The sequence below is a fragment of the Salmo trutta genome, chromosome 14, assembly GCF_901001165.1.
Source record: "Salmo trutta chromosome 14, fSalTru1.1, whole genome shotgun sequence".
Lineage (NCBI taxonomy): Eukaryota > Metazoa > Chordata > Actinopteri > Salmoniformes > Salmonidae > Salmo > Salmo trutta.
Window position 1 is genome coordinate 46,085,828 of NC_042970.1, and position 17,374 is coordinate 46,103,201.

Below are 17,374 nucleotides of genomic sequence, written 5' to 3' on the forward strand. Positions count from 1 at the left end.
ATTGCCTCCCTGCCTGCGGGCGAGGTCCCTCACATGGGGCACAAGCCAGCCACCCAGAACTCAACAAGCTGATTTGTAGCAGCAATCTCATGTAACCTTTAGAAGGTCAGTTTACCAGCAGAGAGCTGAGTTCTTCAGTCTATATTTCAAGAAGGAACACTAGGGGCCGAGGCACAAAGAGGGACCTGTTAAATTCATTAACAGGCACAAGGCCATTGCTCAAGTAAGCAATGTACTGTTAGGGTTTTTCAAGCTTGAAGAGATGGTAGAAGAGAAAGGATTGAATTGACGTTTTGTTCAGTTGCTATAGGCTACATTGGCAAGTCTCCCACGCACAGTGATTTATCCAAGGAGCTCGAGCTCTTACACAGTTGCGCATCAGTGGGTTCACATGATATCAGTAGGATATAGGCTATTAGGCTACCCAGTAGTCAGAAGAAGTAGGAGGAAGTACAGTAGGCAAACTGCATTGCATAAGTTTCCTTCATGCATATCAAGTTTCCTTTTAATCTCTACATCACTGGGCTTAACACATTAAAATAAATATAGGCATGGTAAATCACCTTTTTAGATGTTTTTTCAATAATAATAATTATAAAAATAAATCATTTTTATTGTCATTAAATCTTGAAAGCATAATAAATGCATGTAAATGTTTTGTGTTTGTGAATGAAATTAAGTGACAATGCGTTTGAAGTCGAGCTCATCTGTGAAATTGAGCCTATATCACATTGGATTCAAAGTGGTCCTCTTCATGCGTGAAATAGAGAGGCTACACGCGTGCCTGGGCGTCGGATGCTGCTGAGGCTAGTGCAGAGTGGGCGAGTGAGCGACTGCGGTATCTTGGCAGGAGCATCAATCATAGGCTAGTCCACATTTGTTTACCGTCGAAATCAGCAGGCGACCCGAAATAAACTCGAAAGGCGATTGAACATTAACGTTTTGGGATCTTAGTTCACATTTTTTCCAAACCCGTTTTCAAGATTTTTAATGGAAAATGGCGATATGCACTCCGTCTTGCAGCATTGTCTGCTTGGTATCTTTCCAGATTATCTTGATTTTCAATGTACAGTGGCCTGGCGCCGATGGTCTCACGTTCCCCCAGCAATACACGTAAGTATTCTATATCACTGGCTGCTCAGCTGTCACAGACAAAATGCGTATTTTGAGGTCCAGCATTTGATTGCCACGTTGGGTGACCGTCATTGTGCTGGTCTACCACCTCTGCTTTCCTATCATTAAATTAGGTTACTCGCATTGTATTTCTGACGTGAACATATTTCTCGCTATGCTGCGACTGCTCCGCAAACGAGGAACGGGCAATAAATCAGTCAATTTAGGATGTGGACCGTTGCTTTCTGTCATACACAATAGATGAAGGAATCACATACAAACACGGCACTATTCACCAATTACCATTTACCATTGACTACATATATCATTTCCCGTTTAGCCCAGCGGTTAAGAGCGTTGGGCTATTAACGGAAATGGTCGCTGGTTCGAACCCCCGAGCTGAATAGGCGAAACATCTGTCCATGAGCAAGGCACTTAACACGAATTGGTCCTTTAAATGGCTCTGGATAAAAACGTCTGCTAAATGACTAAAATGTAAATTTTCTAGATGTGTTAATTTTGTCATATCATTGGCACAAACAATACTGTTTGCTTGCTAGCCAGTCTCTGTCAACAGTCTGGTTGGCAAGAGCAGGCTGCTTGCCACATAATTGATGGTTGTTGTGTTCATATGTGGCTCAATGAGAGTTTAGTCGCCACAACATCTCTGTGTGTCTCATGATGTCAATGCAGTGCTGGCTGCTGTCTTTGATCAAACTGGGCAGCATCAGGCTTTTGTTGTTGCTTTCCTTCCAGACTGTCACAGTCCTGAGGGGAATATAGTGGAGGTCATTTGTTTTTGGACATGGTAGCATATAGCTGTGCTCCACTACTTCTAACGCTGTCAAATCTTGAGCTTTTGTTTGGGATTCAAGCATGTGGAATCAGAATGACACATCATGTGGACATGCTTTTATTTGGGATGTTGGTCTAGTTAGGTAGCCTATGAAATGTGGGTTTTTCGTTTGGCGCTGCGTGCAGAACGACATGCATGTCTTGATGGTTTGCCGACTACTTGATGGGATTGCATTTTCTGTAGGAGCCGTGATGGTTGAGTGTGCAGGGTTACAGAACACTGTTGTTCAATACACTTGTTGTATTTCATTGCACAAACGACATACATTCAAGTGTAGCCTACAGTCTCGACAAAGTCACTCACTCCAGTCCTCTCTTTGAAAGCCTTTCAAATTGATCAAGGGTTTCAGAGGAGTGCTGATCTAGGATCAGGTTCCCTCTGTCCGTGTAATCTTATTCACTGTGATCTAAAAGGCAGAACTGATCCTAAATCAGCACTACTACTTTGAGACGCTTGATATATGTACCAAGCGTCTCAAAGTAGTAGTGCTGATTTGGGATCAGTTTTGCCTTTTATGTGGTTGCTGGGACTACGACCACCAGATCTGGAACGTAATCTGGGGCTAAATCTGGGGCTCAATAAAAACCTCTGTAGCCATTAGCCCATGTCCACATGTCAAAATAGACAATCTCTGTGCCCTAACTGGTCTGTGAGAGGAGCTTAAACACTAGCCGGAAGCAAGACAGGTAACGGTGACTTAACAACTGTAGGCTACTTACTTCCTTTAAGGCATGTCTTACTCTGGCAGTTACAGTGAGCCCGACAGTAATAATGCCATTCTAGCTATGCTTGAAGCTGATTTTATTAAGCCTGCGTTCAAAATGATCGTCAATCTGTCCATAGTGGAATAGTCATCACTTTGTGCCCTACTTTTAATCATCCTCTTCCCAGCTCTTCTTCTCCGACCTTTAACCCTTTCACTCGTAAGCACAGCTGGCACTTAACTGGAGACCACAGCTTTCCGGGCCTTTCTCCAGGCTCTGTAGTCAGGCAGGCAGGCAGGCAGGCAGGCACTCACCAGATGGGACTGGGATCTTTGGGACAGTAGAAGGAAACTCTGGGCCAATGACAGCTGGAGATACTGGGAGCGGTTTGTTGTGTTCCAATGAGAGCAAGGGTCTTTGGCGCAACAGGGGAGGTGTGGGTGTGTGTGTGTGTGTGTGGGGGGGGGGGTGATGAATTGGGTTATTGTGGGAGGTACATAAGGTTGTCCTCTCCTTCTTCCCTCTGGTTATCTGCTGAGTGAGTGCATTGAAACAGCACCACTTCCCTCAGCCCTGGGTCTCTTCATGTAAGCTAAATGAAGCAGAATCGCTACACTGAAGAACAGCAGCTCCCTCCAATTAAGAATGAATACTGCAGCAGTCAGGGTTTATCCCTTTTCTCCATCCCTCACAGCCCCCGTCCCTCCCTCCCTCCCCTCCGTCTCTTTCTCACACTCGCTCTTCCTCAGAATCTCTCCTGCCCCTCTCCCTCTCTGAATATCTCATCCGCTCCCCTCTCTCTCCTTCCCTCTCCCTTTGGAAGTGAATATGGGTCACAGCGGGCCGTGTAGTGCTACTCTCTCTCTCTCTCTCTTCTCTTCTCTTCTCTCTCTCTTCTCTCTCTTCTCTCTCTCTTCTCTTCTCTCTCTCTCTCTCTCTCTCAGGTCCCTGGGGTGTGCATGGATGGTAGGTAACAGAGGAGAGGCAGGAGCATGGCAGGCGGCTAGCTCCGCAACACACAGTTCACTGATGCCCCGGTGGGGCCCAGGAGGAGAGGAAATGGAGCGCACTAAGAAAAGCCAGGATTGGGCTTCAGCTGCTCTGAGTCACACACGCTGGGGCGTCCCAAATGGCACCCTATTCCCTATTTAGTGCACTACTTTTCTAGCGCACTATAACGGGCCCCGGTCAAAAGTAGTGCACTATACAGGGAAAAGGGTGCCATTTGGGATGTCGCCACAGTCAGAGAGAGGACTTCTGCTCTGCTGTTCTGTGGGCACTAGCCGTAGTCATGTAACCAAGCCTGTTTAGTCATGCACTATCATATACTAAAGGCGTTTATTACCACCCTAGTCTTCCTTTTTTTTTTAAATGACCATCTTTGGTCATATCATATCACATATCATGTCTGTCTGTTTGTGTTCGCCAACAGACAGGGAGTGCTCTGCAGCTCGGATTGCAACAGTCGTGAAACGAAGCCTGTCTTGCCACCTCTCCTTTAAAACAATACCATATTTGGTCATATCATGTCTGTCTTCCTGTGTCCGGCATCTCTTGCGTAGACATCAGACAGTAGCCTCATTTGCATCAGACAGGACTACGGCTATTTTTAAATCGTTAATGAGTCTGTTAGTCGTTGATAGCGCTTCGATGTGTCATCCAGCAGCCAACGTCTGGGAGTGGAATGCATTGTCTTTCTACAGTATCTGCCTGCATCGGCTCTTCTCTCAGCCAGCTGTAGTGGTGTCGGTTACATTGTGACCGGCTGTGTTGTGGCTCCATAGCCGATGATTCACGAGCGTGTTTATACTGTAGCCTGGTTGTTACAGTTGTTACCCACTTGATTCTTGTGCGGCTGGTCATGACTCATCTGATACTTGCTACCTACATTGTGTGCCTATATATAGCCCTTCGACTTGATTTCACAGTGTGCAAGTACGGACAACTGAATACACTGTGTTCTTAATGCACAGTGTGTTTTTAATACTCGAGGCAGAGTCTAGGCCTATATGTCTTGATGTGGTAGTGACGTGTTTATAGACCTGCTATATCTACTGTTTAGCATCGGAGTCATAAACCCTCTTTTGGAACACTAACTGAAGATTGTTCCAGAAGTGTATTTGCTGTGATTGTTAAGGTGTAGCATAAGGCAATGGACTACAATAGTAAGAATAATGTGTCCTTCGATTGACTCGCTCCACCATTTTAGATGTGCTTGCTTTACTGCAGCATTTCTCAGGCCTGATGAAGCAACAAAATATGGCCCTCGTATTTTATCTCGCTGAATGGGCCCATCAATGATTAATGCTCCACAAAGTACTTGAGTCAAGCATTGGGGCTTTGCATTTCTTTTTAGTGTGGAGTCAGGTGGTTGAATGTGCTTCTTCTTCTGGCTTTGTTGCAGGAGAGAATCTAACCCCACCAAGGGAGTGAGAGGAAACTGATGTTCTTGGCTCGGAACCACCAGTCCGAGAGTCCCTTTGCTTCGACTCAGTATATCTTGTAGATACAGTACCACTTTTGACCAAGGCTGCGTCCCAAATGGCACCCTATTCTCGAAGTAGTGCACTTCTTTTGACCAGGGCCCGTAGCCTCCACTTTCTCTCTCTCTAGCATTTGTTAGAGTGGTGTTCGGAGGGGAATGGGAACTGTTGAAGCTGGTTATGGGGATCGCAAGCAAGGTCCTGGTCATAACAAACTCCCGTTGTCTCAGTTTGGATTGGGTTAATATGCAGATGTGCTGGTATTGGGTAACACCTCACCTCCATATTGTGTGTCCACAGAATAATGCACTGGGCCAGGCGCATCGAGCAGGAGATCGACAGAGTCTTCCAGCACATCAGCGGAGCCCAGCAGCTAAAGGGGGTGAGTGCTCGCCTAACCTCTCTTCCCCAGGCTAAAAGCTACCGCACATCATGTTTCAACAGGGAAGAGAGACGGCTTGTCCATCTGCCCTGTGTTTTCTCATTGGATCACATTGTAACCTATATTTTGAACTAATTTGCCCCTGATTGTCAAGTCTCAGAATATGTGTGCCTGAGTTGCCCTCTGTGTACTGTAAGATACACATGTGGGTGTGTCTTCTGTACTGAGAGAGTTGTGAGTGTGCACGTGTGTGTGCGTGTGCGCGTGCGTGTGCGTGTGTGCGTGTACGTGTGTGTGTGTGTGTGCCTGTGACCATACTATGACAGGCGACTGAACAATACAACATCCTTTAACATATACTGTACAGTAGCCAAATTGTAAAACTTGGATCAGCTGTAGTGGGCCAATGGGTCCTATACATGGTGAGGGATGGGTGTCCTCGATGCTGTGAGTGAGCGATGACTGTTGGTCGTGGCTCGTGTCCTCTGTGTTGGTGTCAGAGAAGAACAGATGGTCTGGCAGCCTGCAGTAAATCCTTGATGGGAGCCATGCACCTTTTCCTCATTCATTTACCCATAATCCTGCCCAGTGTCTGAAACAGCTCCGGGAGCGAATGTTCCACATCCTGGCGCTACACAGTGTAGGCCGCAGGAGAATCCTGTGCTCATTTGAAAAAGGCCCATGAATTGAACTGAACCTTTATCTATTTTATCTGTGGTTTCTACCCAAACTCGAGTTTCTACTCAACTGCGAATAGAATGGCGCTGGAGGGAATAAATGCTGTTTTATGGGCTCCTGACCAATTGTGCTATTTTGTGTACAAAATGTTTCCACCATTGTTTCCTATGTCTGAAAAGAGCTTCTGGACATCAAAACTAACCTTGATGTAGATGAGTCAGCAGCAAAGGACTTACTGCTCAATCCAGACCAGGCCCAAATCCCTGACATACAGGTGGCGTTATAGAGGTCAGCATGCAGGATATCTGACGAGACTACAGTCAGCAAGTGGATAGACCACCTCTACCCTCTGTTCTATTGGCCAACTTTTTACCAGGTAAGTTGACTGAGAATACATTCTCATTTACAGCAACAACCTGGGGAATAGTTTCAGGGGAGAGGAGGGGGATGAATGAGCCAATTGTAAGCTGGGGATGATTAGGTGGCCATGATGGCCAGATTGGGAATTTAATCAGGACACCAGGGTTAACACCCCTACTCTTACAATAAGTGCAATGTGATCTTTAATGACCTCAAAGAGTCAGGACACCCATCTAACGTCCCATCCGAAAGACCGCACCCTACACAGGGCAGTGTCCCCAATCACTGCCCTGGGGCATCGGGATATTTTTTAGACCAGAGGAAAGAGTGCCTCCTACTGGCCCTCCAACACCACTTCCAGCAGCATCTGGTCTCCCATCCAGGGACTGACCAGAACCAACCCTGCTTAGCTTCAGAAGCAAGCCAGCAGTGGGATGCAGGGTGGTATGCTGCTGGCTGGCAATCATGGGAGAATAAGCTGGATGAGCTCCGTTCGAGACTATCCCATCAACGGGACCTGAAGAACTGTAATATTCAATGCTTTTCGGAGTCATGACTGAACAAGGACATGGATAATATACAGTTAGCTGGGATTTCTGTGCATCGGCAAGACAGAACATCAACGTCTGGTAAGCTCAGGGAGGAGGGGTGTGTCTCTTTGTTAACAATGCCTGGAAGTCTCTAGGTTCTGCTCGCCTGAGTTAGAATACCTCATGATAAGCCGTAGACCATACTATTTCCCAAGAGATTTTTAATCTATATCTTTAGTAGCTGTCTATTTACCACCACAAACTGTTGCTGGCACTAAGACCGCACTCAACTAGCTGTATAGGGCCATAAGCAAACAAGAAAATGCACATCCAGAGGCGGCACTCCTAGTGACCAATGATTTTAATGCAGAAAAACTGAAATCTGTTTGACCTCATTTCTACCAGCATGTCACTTCTGTAACTAGGGGAAAAACAACTCTAGATCACCTTTACTCCACACACAGAGACGCATACAAAAATGCATACAGATGCATACATGTAATACCTATAATCCATACATGTAATACCTACATGTTTCAAGCAGAACACCATAGTCCCTGCGCCCAAGAACGCCAAGGTAACCTGCCTAAATGACTACCGCACGTAGCACTCACATCTGTAGCCATGAAATGCTTAGAAAGGCTGGTCATGGTTCACATCAACACCATCATCCCAGAAACCTTGGACCCACTCCAATTCGCATACCGCCCCAACAGATCCACAAATTACGCAATCTCTATTGCCCTTTCCCACCTGGACAAAAGGAACACCTACGTGAGAATGCTGTACATTGACTACAGCTCAGTGTTCAACACTCTAGTGCCCTCCAAGCTAAGGACCCTGGGACTGAACACCTCCCTCTGCAACTGGATCCTGGACTTCCTGATGGGCCACCTGCAGGTGGTGAGGATAGGCAACAACACATCCGCCACGCTGACCTTCAATGCATGGGGCCCCTCAGGGGTGCGTGCTTAGTCCCCTCCTGTACTCCCTGTTCACCCACAACTGCGTGGCCGTACATGACTCCAACACCATCATTAAGTTTTCCGACGACACGACGGTGGTAGGCCTGATCACCAACAGTGATAGGGAGGAGGTCAGAGACCTGGCAGTGTGGTGTCAGGACAAAAACCTTTCCTTCAACGTGAACAAGACAAAGAAGCTGATCGTAGACTAAAGGAAACGGAGGGCCAAGCCTGCACCCATCCACATCGACAGGGCTGAAGTGGAGTAAGTCGAGAGCTTCAAGTTCCTCGGCGTTCTCATCATTAAGGACCTATCATGGTCCAAACACACCAACACAGTCGTGAAGAGGACAAGACAACGCCTCTTCCCCCTCAGGAGGCTGAAAAAATTTGGCATGGGCCCTCAGATCCTCAAAACGTTTCACAGCTGCATCATTGAGAGCATCTTGACTGGCTGCATCCCCACTTGGTATGGCAACTGCTTTGCATCCGACCGCAAGGCGCTACAGAGGGTAGTGCGTATCGCCCAGTACATCACTGGGGCCGAGCTCCCTGCCATACATGACCTTTATACCAGGCGGTGTCAGAGGAAGGCCCTCAAAATTGTCAGACTCCAGCCACCCAAGTCATAGACTGTTCTCTCTGCTACCGCACGGCAAGCGGTACCGGAGCTCCAAGTCTGTGACCAAAAGGCTCCTAAACAGCTTCTACCCCCAAGCCATAAGACTGCTGAACAGTTAATCAAATGGCTAAACAGACTATTTACATTGACCCCTTTCTTTTAGTTTTTTTGAGCTGACTCCATGCACTCTCACTAGACTACTCACACATACTACACTGACACTCCAACACACACACACATGCTTATTGATGCCACACACACACACACACACACACTCACTCACAAATAGGCACTCTTCACATGCGCTGCTGCTACTCTCTTTATTATCTATCCTGATTGCCTAGTCACTTTTACCCCTACCTACATTTACTGTACATATTACCTCACTTAGCTCAACTACCTCGTACCCCTGCACATTGACTCAGTACCGGTACTCCTTGTTTATCAAATCAAATATTATTTGTCACATGCACCGTATACAACAGGTGTAGACCTTGTCGTGAAATGCTTACTTACAAGCCCTTAACCAACAATGCAGTTTTAAGAAAAATAAGAGTTCAGAAAAATATTTACTAAATAAACTGAAGTAAAAAATAACGAGGCTGTATACAGGGGGTACCGGTACCGAGTCAATGTGCAGGGGCACAGGTTAGTCGAGGTAATTGAGGTAATATGTACATATAGGTAGGGGTAAAGTGACCATGCATAGATAATAAACAGCGAGTGGGACCCCTGTGTTGAGGGTCAGCGTGGCAGATGGGTTGTTGCCTACCCTTACCACCTGGGGGCGGCTCGTCAGGAAGTCCAAGATCCAGTTGCAGAGGGAGGTGTTTACTCCCAGGGTCCTTTGTGGGCACTATGGTGTTGAATGCTGAGCTGTAATTAACGAACAGCATTATCACGTAGGTGTTCCTTTCATCCAGGTGGGAAAGGTCAGTGTTGAGTGCAATAGAAATTGTGTCGTCTGTGGATCTGTGGCTGCCTAAATATCAGTATAGGCGCCAAGCCTGCTTGTGAAAGCCTGCTTGTGAACAGTAAAAACCAGCACAAAAGCAATAATGGCATTCTAATGAATATAAGTGTCGATATGACAGCGGTAAAAAATAGAATATTATTGACAGTTATTGGACACATTATTTGTGGCCTCGCTTGTGCTTACAGTATGGTGTGCATCTTCACGCAACAGTTGGATCTCATTTAGCCGTTATCCCTTGTCCTAACAGTCGCCACAAATCTTCGACACTTTTCACTTAGATTGCAACACTTCCCACAGACAAGTCGCTTGGAGCGGAAACAGGTGTCGCGGGTTCTGTTCCGAGTGCATCTGCCCACCTTGCAGCTTCTCCTCCCCGGGAGCTGTGCGCAATTTTGGCTCGAGCAACGGCTCGCGTTCAATCTTTGTTGCTCTCTTGGCCCTCATATGTCTCTCACGTAGCCCGTGTGCCAGACTCCTGATGGAGTTTCTTCTGCTCATGGGTTTTATTCATGCACTGCTTGAACAATACGTGTACGTTGATAGCAGCCAAGTCAAGCATGTTGAAGGACACAGTAACAGGCCAGCGGCAAGTTCCTCCGTACACCTAGTACAGCAGTGCCATCTGATCCAAAACATTATCCGACACTCGCTCACCTGCTGCCCGATATGGATCCTTTCCCAGATATGGAAAAGCCGTTCAGCATGAATCAGAATCATTTATTGTTATTTAACCTTTATTTAACCAGGAAAAGTCCATTCAGACCCAGAGTCTCTTTTTCAAAGGAGACCTGGCCAAGAAGGCAGCAACAACCAATACAATACATAATTAAAACATACAACAATACAATACAACATGATCCAGGCTAAACATAGCATTTACACTCCTCTGTAACAGAGCCTCCCATCAAAATTGTAAATTCATTCAGTGGCACTAACTTATCTAGATGAAGCATGGATTGTAGACTATTCCATGCCTCTGGTCCACAAGACGAGAATGCAGTCTTGTCTAATACTGTAAATGTCCAGGGGACTTTAAGTAGCAACCACCTAGCAGACCGGGTATGTTAACTGCTGGTGGTGAAGGAGACCAGACTACAGAGTTAAAGAGGGAGTTTACCCAAAAGGGCTTTGTAGATGAACACATACAAATGTAGCTTTCTGTACATATAAAGTGAGGTCCAACCTACCATTTTGTACAATGTGCGATGGTGGATCAGTGACTTGGCATTTGTAATAAAGCATAAGGATGCATGATAAACAGAGTCCAGTCACTGTAAGACAGAGGAGGTTGCATGCATATACAACAAGTCAGCATAATCAATTACAGAGAGAAAAGTGGCCTGAACAAGCTTCTTTCTAGCCATAAGCGGGAAGCAAGCCTTACTACGAAAATAAAAACCCAATTTCCATTTAAGCTTCCTCACAAGCTTATCCATATGAACTTTAAAGGACAACTTGTCACCCAACCATTTACCTAGGTATTTGTAGGATGACACTTTTTCAATGGATAAGCCACCCGATGTGACAATGCTAACCTTCTCTGGCTGAGTGTGAACTCTGGTAAAGGTCATGAATTTAGTTTTTTGTACATTCAAGACCAGATTGAGACCATAAAGGGAGGCCTGCAGTGACTGAAAAGCAGTCTGGAGCTCTTCAACAGCCTGAACCAGAGAAGGAGCACATGAATATATGACTGTATCATCTGCATATAGATGCAACTTTGCTGGTTGCATCCCATTTCCCCAAATCATTAATTCAAATTGAGAACAACACAGGAGCTACAATGGAACCCTGGGGCACACCTCTATTAATCTCAAGAAAGCTAGACTTGTGATTGTCAGCATATACACATTGCGTTCTGTCAGAAAGATAGTTACTAAACCAATTTACTGCCCCTTCACTGAGACCAATGTTACTGAGTCTAGCTAGCAACAATTCATGGTCAACTGAATCAAATGCCTTTGATAAATCAACAAACACAGTAGCACAATAATCTGAGATGTCATGATACTTTTTTTTCATTCAGATCTTATAGCAACACTAACGCAGCGTGTGCATCCATTCATCTTGGTCTTGCCATTGTAAATGATGCACCCTCTCACTGTGTAGCCTACTCCAAGTAGGCCTAGAGTAGACTAACACAACTGATTGGATTTGGTGGACTGATATAGGGTACACCATTTTGAGATTATAATTAGAAAAGATCAATACAATAGAATGGCCCGCCCTGTTCTTCATTCATAATTGGTGATTACATAATTATGCGTCGTTCGCATCCCCTCACTCATCGAATCACCCATTCTCCCCCATCATACAATACTTTTTTATTTTTTTTTGTCTGTTGTTATATGCGTGAAATGAGTTTCGGTGTAGTTTAGGTTCAGTTTTGAGGCAATTATTGGTGTGATTATCAACTGGACATGGCACATTCAACTATTGGAGAAGGAGCGGAGCAGGCCAGGGAAAATCATTCCAAATATTACATGTCCCCAAAAACGGGTTATAACTCCTGTTCTGTTTGTGAAATTAAGAGTCTAACATCGACAGTGTGTTATATAGACTTATTTAGGGAAAGTCAAGGACAAGGGGGACATGACTTTCAAAATGGCAGTAATTAAACATTAAAATGTGTTTCGAGATATTATGATGCTCTGACTTTCTGGTGTTTTAATATAAACAATCACAAATAAATCCATTCATATTTTGTTTAGGAAGGTCATAAAAAAACATGATACAGGGCAATTTATTTCAAAAGAAATAAACCTAAGTTGTTCATTTAGCAGACATCACAGGCCCTGCCCTACCACAGTCAACACACATATTGTTTTTAATCTTTGTTTCCGTTGAACATGACATACAAATAAAGGCATTTTAATTTTATATATATATATTTTTTTTACAAATTAATTTAAAATAAGAAGCTGAAATGTCTTGAGTTAATACGTTTTCAACCCCTTTGTTATGGCAAGCATAAATAAGTTCAGGAGTAAAAACGTGCTTAATAAGTTACATAATAAGTTATATAGACTCTGTGTGCAATAATAGTGTTTAACATGATTTTTTAATGACTATCTCATGTCTGTACCCCACACATACAATTATCTGTAAGGTCCCTCGGTCGAGCAGTGAATTTCAAACACAGATTCAATCACAAAGAAGAAGAAGGGCCCCTATTGATAGATGGGTACAAATTTTAAAAGCAGAGATTGAATATCTCTTTGAGCATGTTCACGTTATTATTTACATTTTGGATGGTGTATCAATACACCCAGTCACTACAAAGATACAGTCGTCCTTCCAAAATCAGTTGCCTGAGAGGAAGAAAACCGCTCTAGGATTTCACCATGAGACCAATGGTGACTTTAAAACAGAGTTTAATGGCTGTGAAAGAAGAAAACTGAGGATGGATCAACAACATTGTAGTTACTCGACAGAGTGAAAAGAAAGAACCTACAGTATAAAAAATATTCCAAAACATGCGTCCTGTTTGCAACAAGGCACTAAAGTAATACTGCAACAAATGTGGCAAAGCAATTCACTTTTTATCCTGAAAACAAAGTGTTATGTTTGGAGCAAATCCAATACCACTCTCCATATTTTCAAACATAATGGTAGCTGCATCATGTTATGGGTATGCTTGTAATCGTTAAGGAATGGGGAGTTTTTCAGGATAATAAAGAAACTAAATGGAACTAAGCACAGGCAAAATCCTGGAAGATGAATTCACCTTTTAGCAGGATAATAACCTAAAACACAAGGCCAAATCTTCACTGCAGTTGCTTACCAAGAAGAGTGGCCGAGTTACAGTTTTGACTTAAATCTGCTTGAAAATCTATGGCAAGATTTTAAAATGGTTGTCTAGCAATGATGAACACCCAATTTGACAGAGCGTGATGAATTTTGAGAAGAATAATGGGCAAATATTGTACAATCCAGGTGTGCAAAGCTCTTGAGACATACCCAGATAGACTCACAGCTGTAATCGCTGCCCAATGTGATTCTAACATGTATTGACTCACATGCTGACCACACCACTCGTGTTACGTGCGCAAGTGTAGCAAAATAAATGTACACATACATGTTATTCAATCATTTCAACAAGCGTCTGCATAGCCAGGCGCTGAATAGAACTTGGTTCTATTTTTTACGCTTGACATGCCTCTCCCATCTCCTCATTGTTTTTTAGGAGCGTATACCCACGTAGGTGATTGAAAGATGAATTGAGGTCCACACTCCAGTCCAGTTGGTGGTGGTAATGCACCTTAAAGTTGGTTGCCGACCGCCATATAAAGTCCACAGAAGAAGAAGAAACTAACTAGGTTTCCCCTTTCATCCCACGATTTAGTGTGACTCAACATGGGACCTTGTGCATTACAGGTAAAATAACAACCCAATGTTTATATCCCAGGACAAATTAGCTAACAACAGCAAGATAGCTAGCTAAATGGCCATGAATGTTTCATGTGTTTTGACCTGTCCCCAAATTAATATAGTTGGTTCAGAGTTTGTTTTGATACTTCAACCTGTGTGTCCTATCGTGTCTGGTGTGGATGGACAAAATCAACATGCGCACGATGGCGCAGGTGCGTGACCGGTCTAGGCAGCATGTCTGGGGTGTGAATACCTATCTAAATTAGATATTTCTGTATTTCATTTTAAATACATTTGCTAACATTTAAAAAAAAACATGTTTTTACATTGTCATTATGTGGAATAAGTCAAGGGGTATGAATACTTGCTGAAGGCACTGTATGTTATCGAAAAGAGGACATCTTAGGTTTCTAGCGAACCTCTGGTTTGCCAATCAACTGTAAAAAAAAAAATGAGCACATAAAACCCGCTGGAAATTAGAATTTTTTTTGCGAATAATAATTTTCACGTGTGCATTCAGCACTGGTTTGTTTAGAAAAATATAATTTCTATGATATTTGGTTATATTCCAATACCTTCTGTGAGTTACCCATTCCGCAGTGGTACTTAAGTAAAAATACTTTAAAGTACTACTTAAGTAGTTTTTTCTGTACTTTACTATTTATATATTTTTATTTTACTAAACTACATTCCTAAAAAAATTATGTACTTTTTACTCCATATATTTTCGCTGACACCCAAAAGTACTCGTCACATTTTGACAGGAAAATGGTCCAATTCACACACTTATCAAGGGAACATCCCTGGTCATTCCTACTGCCTCTCATCTGGCGGACTCACTAAACACAAATGCTTCATTTGTAAATTAGGTCTGAGTGTTGGAGTGTGCTCATGGCTATCCGTCAATAAAAATAAAAATAAAATGGTGCCGTCTGCTTTGCTTACTATAAGGAATTTGAAATGATTTATACTTCTACTTTTGATACTTAAGTATATTTTAAACCAAATATTTTTTTACTTTTACTCAAGTAGTATTTTAGTGGGTGACTTTCACTTTTACTTGAGTCATTTTCTGTTAAGGTATCTTTACTTTTACTCAAGTATGATGATTGAGTACTTTTTCCACCACTGCCTATCCGTTATCACATTAATGGAATGTGTGAAAAACAATAATAAGCTACTGTTTGTGTTTCCCAGGCTGAGTTGATGAGCTGATTTGTCCAGAGAGGAAGAGGTAAAGCAAGAGGTTTAATTTGCCAAAATCTGTCCAAAATAATCCCAATGCGCTTCAATGTTCTTATTTTGGACCAAGCTTGTTGCCTGCCTTCCCGCCTTGGGACAACGACTTCCATTGTTAGGGTGAAGACATGAGCATAACGTCATTATATACAGATCTCTGATTTGACCCATCAGTTTATTGACAGCTAATTGAACAGCTTGTTGAACAGCTAATTTCACCATCCGTACTCCTGCAATGGGCAGTGCTATCCGGGATCCTTTGGACGTCCCTACTCTAAACCCTAACCTTAACCCCAACCCTTACCCTAACCGTTACCTAACCTTAACTCTTACCTTAACCATTTTACATTTCTACTTCAATGGGTTAGGGACGTCCCAAGGACCCCGGATAGCACGGACCATACTGCAATTTGCGCCAACCCTGTCTCTTCAATCATGCGACAATGATTTGGTCATTATCATTCAAGATTCTGGCACTTTGCCGCACTCGTGTTAATGTTAAAATCCTCCAACTGCTAAATGCCATATTATTAGGTTCATAGCCTATGAGATTAAGATCACTTTATTGGTCAATTGTACACAAGGTCCAACCGAAATTTGACTTCCACTTTATCCCACATAGCCTATATACAGGTTGGAGAGGTTGGAGCAGGGGCCTGCCACACTGGACGCCCGTGGAGCAGTTGTTCTGGGTAGCCTTCCCTGTAGCTCAGTTGGTAGAGCATGGTGTTTGCAACACCAGGGTTGTGGGTTCGATTCCCACGGGGGCCAGCACAGAAAAAAAAAAAAAATGTATGAAATGTATGCATTCACTACTGTAAGTCGCTCTGGATAAGAGCGTCTGCTAAATGACTAAAATGTAAATGTAAATGTTAAGTGCCTTGCTAAAGGGCAATGGCAGACAATGGCATATAGAGTCCCACAGTATGAGTCATAAAACCTAGCGGTTAAACAGGGAAATGGTTCCAATTGTTTTTCCACAATTCATTTTTCCAATAGGGGAGTTGGTGAGTTTTTTATCAATATATTCGCCTGTATTTACCCCCAACAAATGAAATGCTAATTAGCTGCTAATGTGGCTATCATAAAGAACTACAAATGATTGATAACAATAATAATAATATGATGATAAGGATAATAATAATAATAATACATGGGACTTATATAGCGCTTTTCAAGGACCCAAAGTCGCTTTACAATTATAGAAATTAAATAGGAAAACAACAAAACAGGAGTCAAAACAAAACATCAGACAAACAAGACATGAATGAAGAGATTGTTCAAAGAAGGGAAAGAGTGTGATGTATCAGTGTATGGGGAGGGGAAGGTTTGGAGACGAACCCGGTTTAGGGTGGTTAGGTGCTTCCCAGTACGGTGAAGAGAGGAGGGTCTTAGTGGTGCATTTCTCGCTTGCTTCAAGATGTCCACCATTGTTCCTGTACCCAAGAAAGCAATGGTAACTGAACTAAATGACTTATCGCCCCGTAGCACTCACTTTTGTCATCATGAAGTGCTTTGAGAGGCTAGTTAAGGATCATATCACCTCTACCTTACCTGACACCCTAGACCCACTTCAATTTGCATACCGCCCCAATAGATCCACAGACGATGCAATCGCCATTGCACTGCACACTGCCCTATCCCATCTGGACAAGAGGTATACCTATGTAAGAAAGCTGTTCATTGACTATAGCTCAGCCTTCAACACCATAGAACCCTCAAGCTCATCATTAAGGTTAGGGCCCTGGGTCTGAACACTGCCCTGTGCAACTGGGTCCTGAACTTCCTGATGGGCCGCCCCCAGGTGGTGAAGGTAGGAAACAACACCTCCTCTTCGCTGATCCTCAACACTGGGGCCCAACAAGGGTTCGTGCTCAGCCCATTCCTGTACTCACTGCTCACCCATAACTGCGTGGCCATACACTCCTCCAACTCAATAATCAAGTTTGCAGACGACACAACAGTAGTAGGCCTGATTACCAACAATGACGAGACAGCCTACAGAGAGGAGGTGACGGCCCTGGCGTAGTGGTTCCAGTAAAATAACCACTCATTCAACGTCACCAAAATGAAGGAGCTAATCGTGTACTTCAGG

The 17,374-nt window shown here is 43.7% G+C and overlaps 1 protein-coding gene across 1 annotated transcript in view; it reads left to right on the top strand.

Annotated features, from left to right (window-relative positions):
• The first annotated feature begins 783 nt into the window (after positions 1-783).
• The window catches only part of cacna2d2b (calcium channel, voltage-dependent, alpha 2/delta subunit 2b), an 80,908-nt gene continuing 64,317 nt past the window's right edge, over positions 784-17,374 (top strand). The window contains exons 1-2 of the mRNA XM_029776128.1: positions 784-1,113; positions 5,457-5,538. Coding sequence (XP_029631988.1) covers positions 998-1,113; positions 5,457-5,538 — 198 coding nt within the window. The 5' untranslated portion in view covers positions 784-997. The remainder of the gene's footprint in view (positions 1,114-5,456; positions 5,539-17,374) is intronic.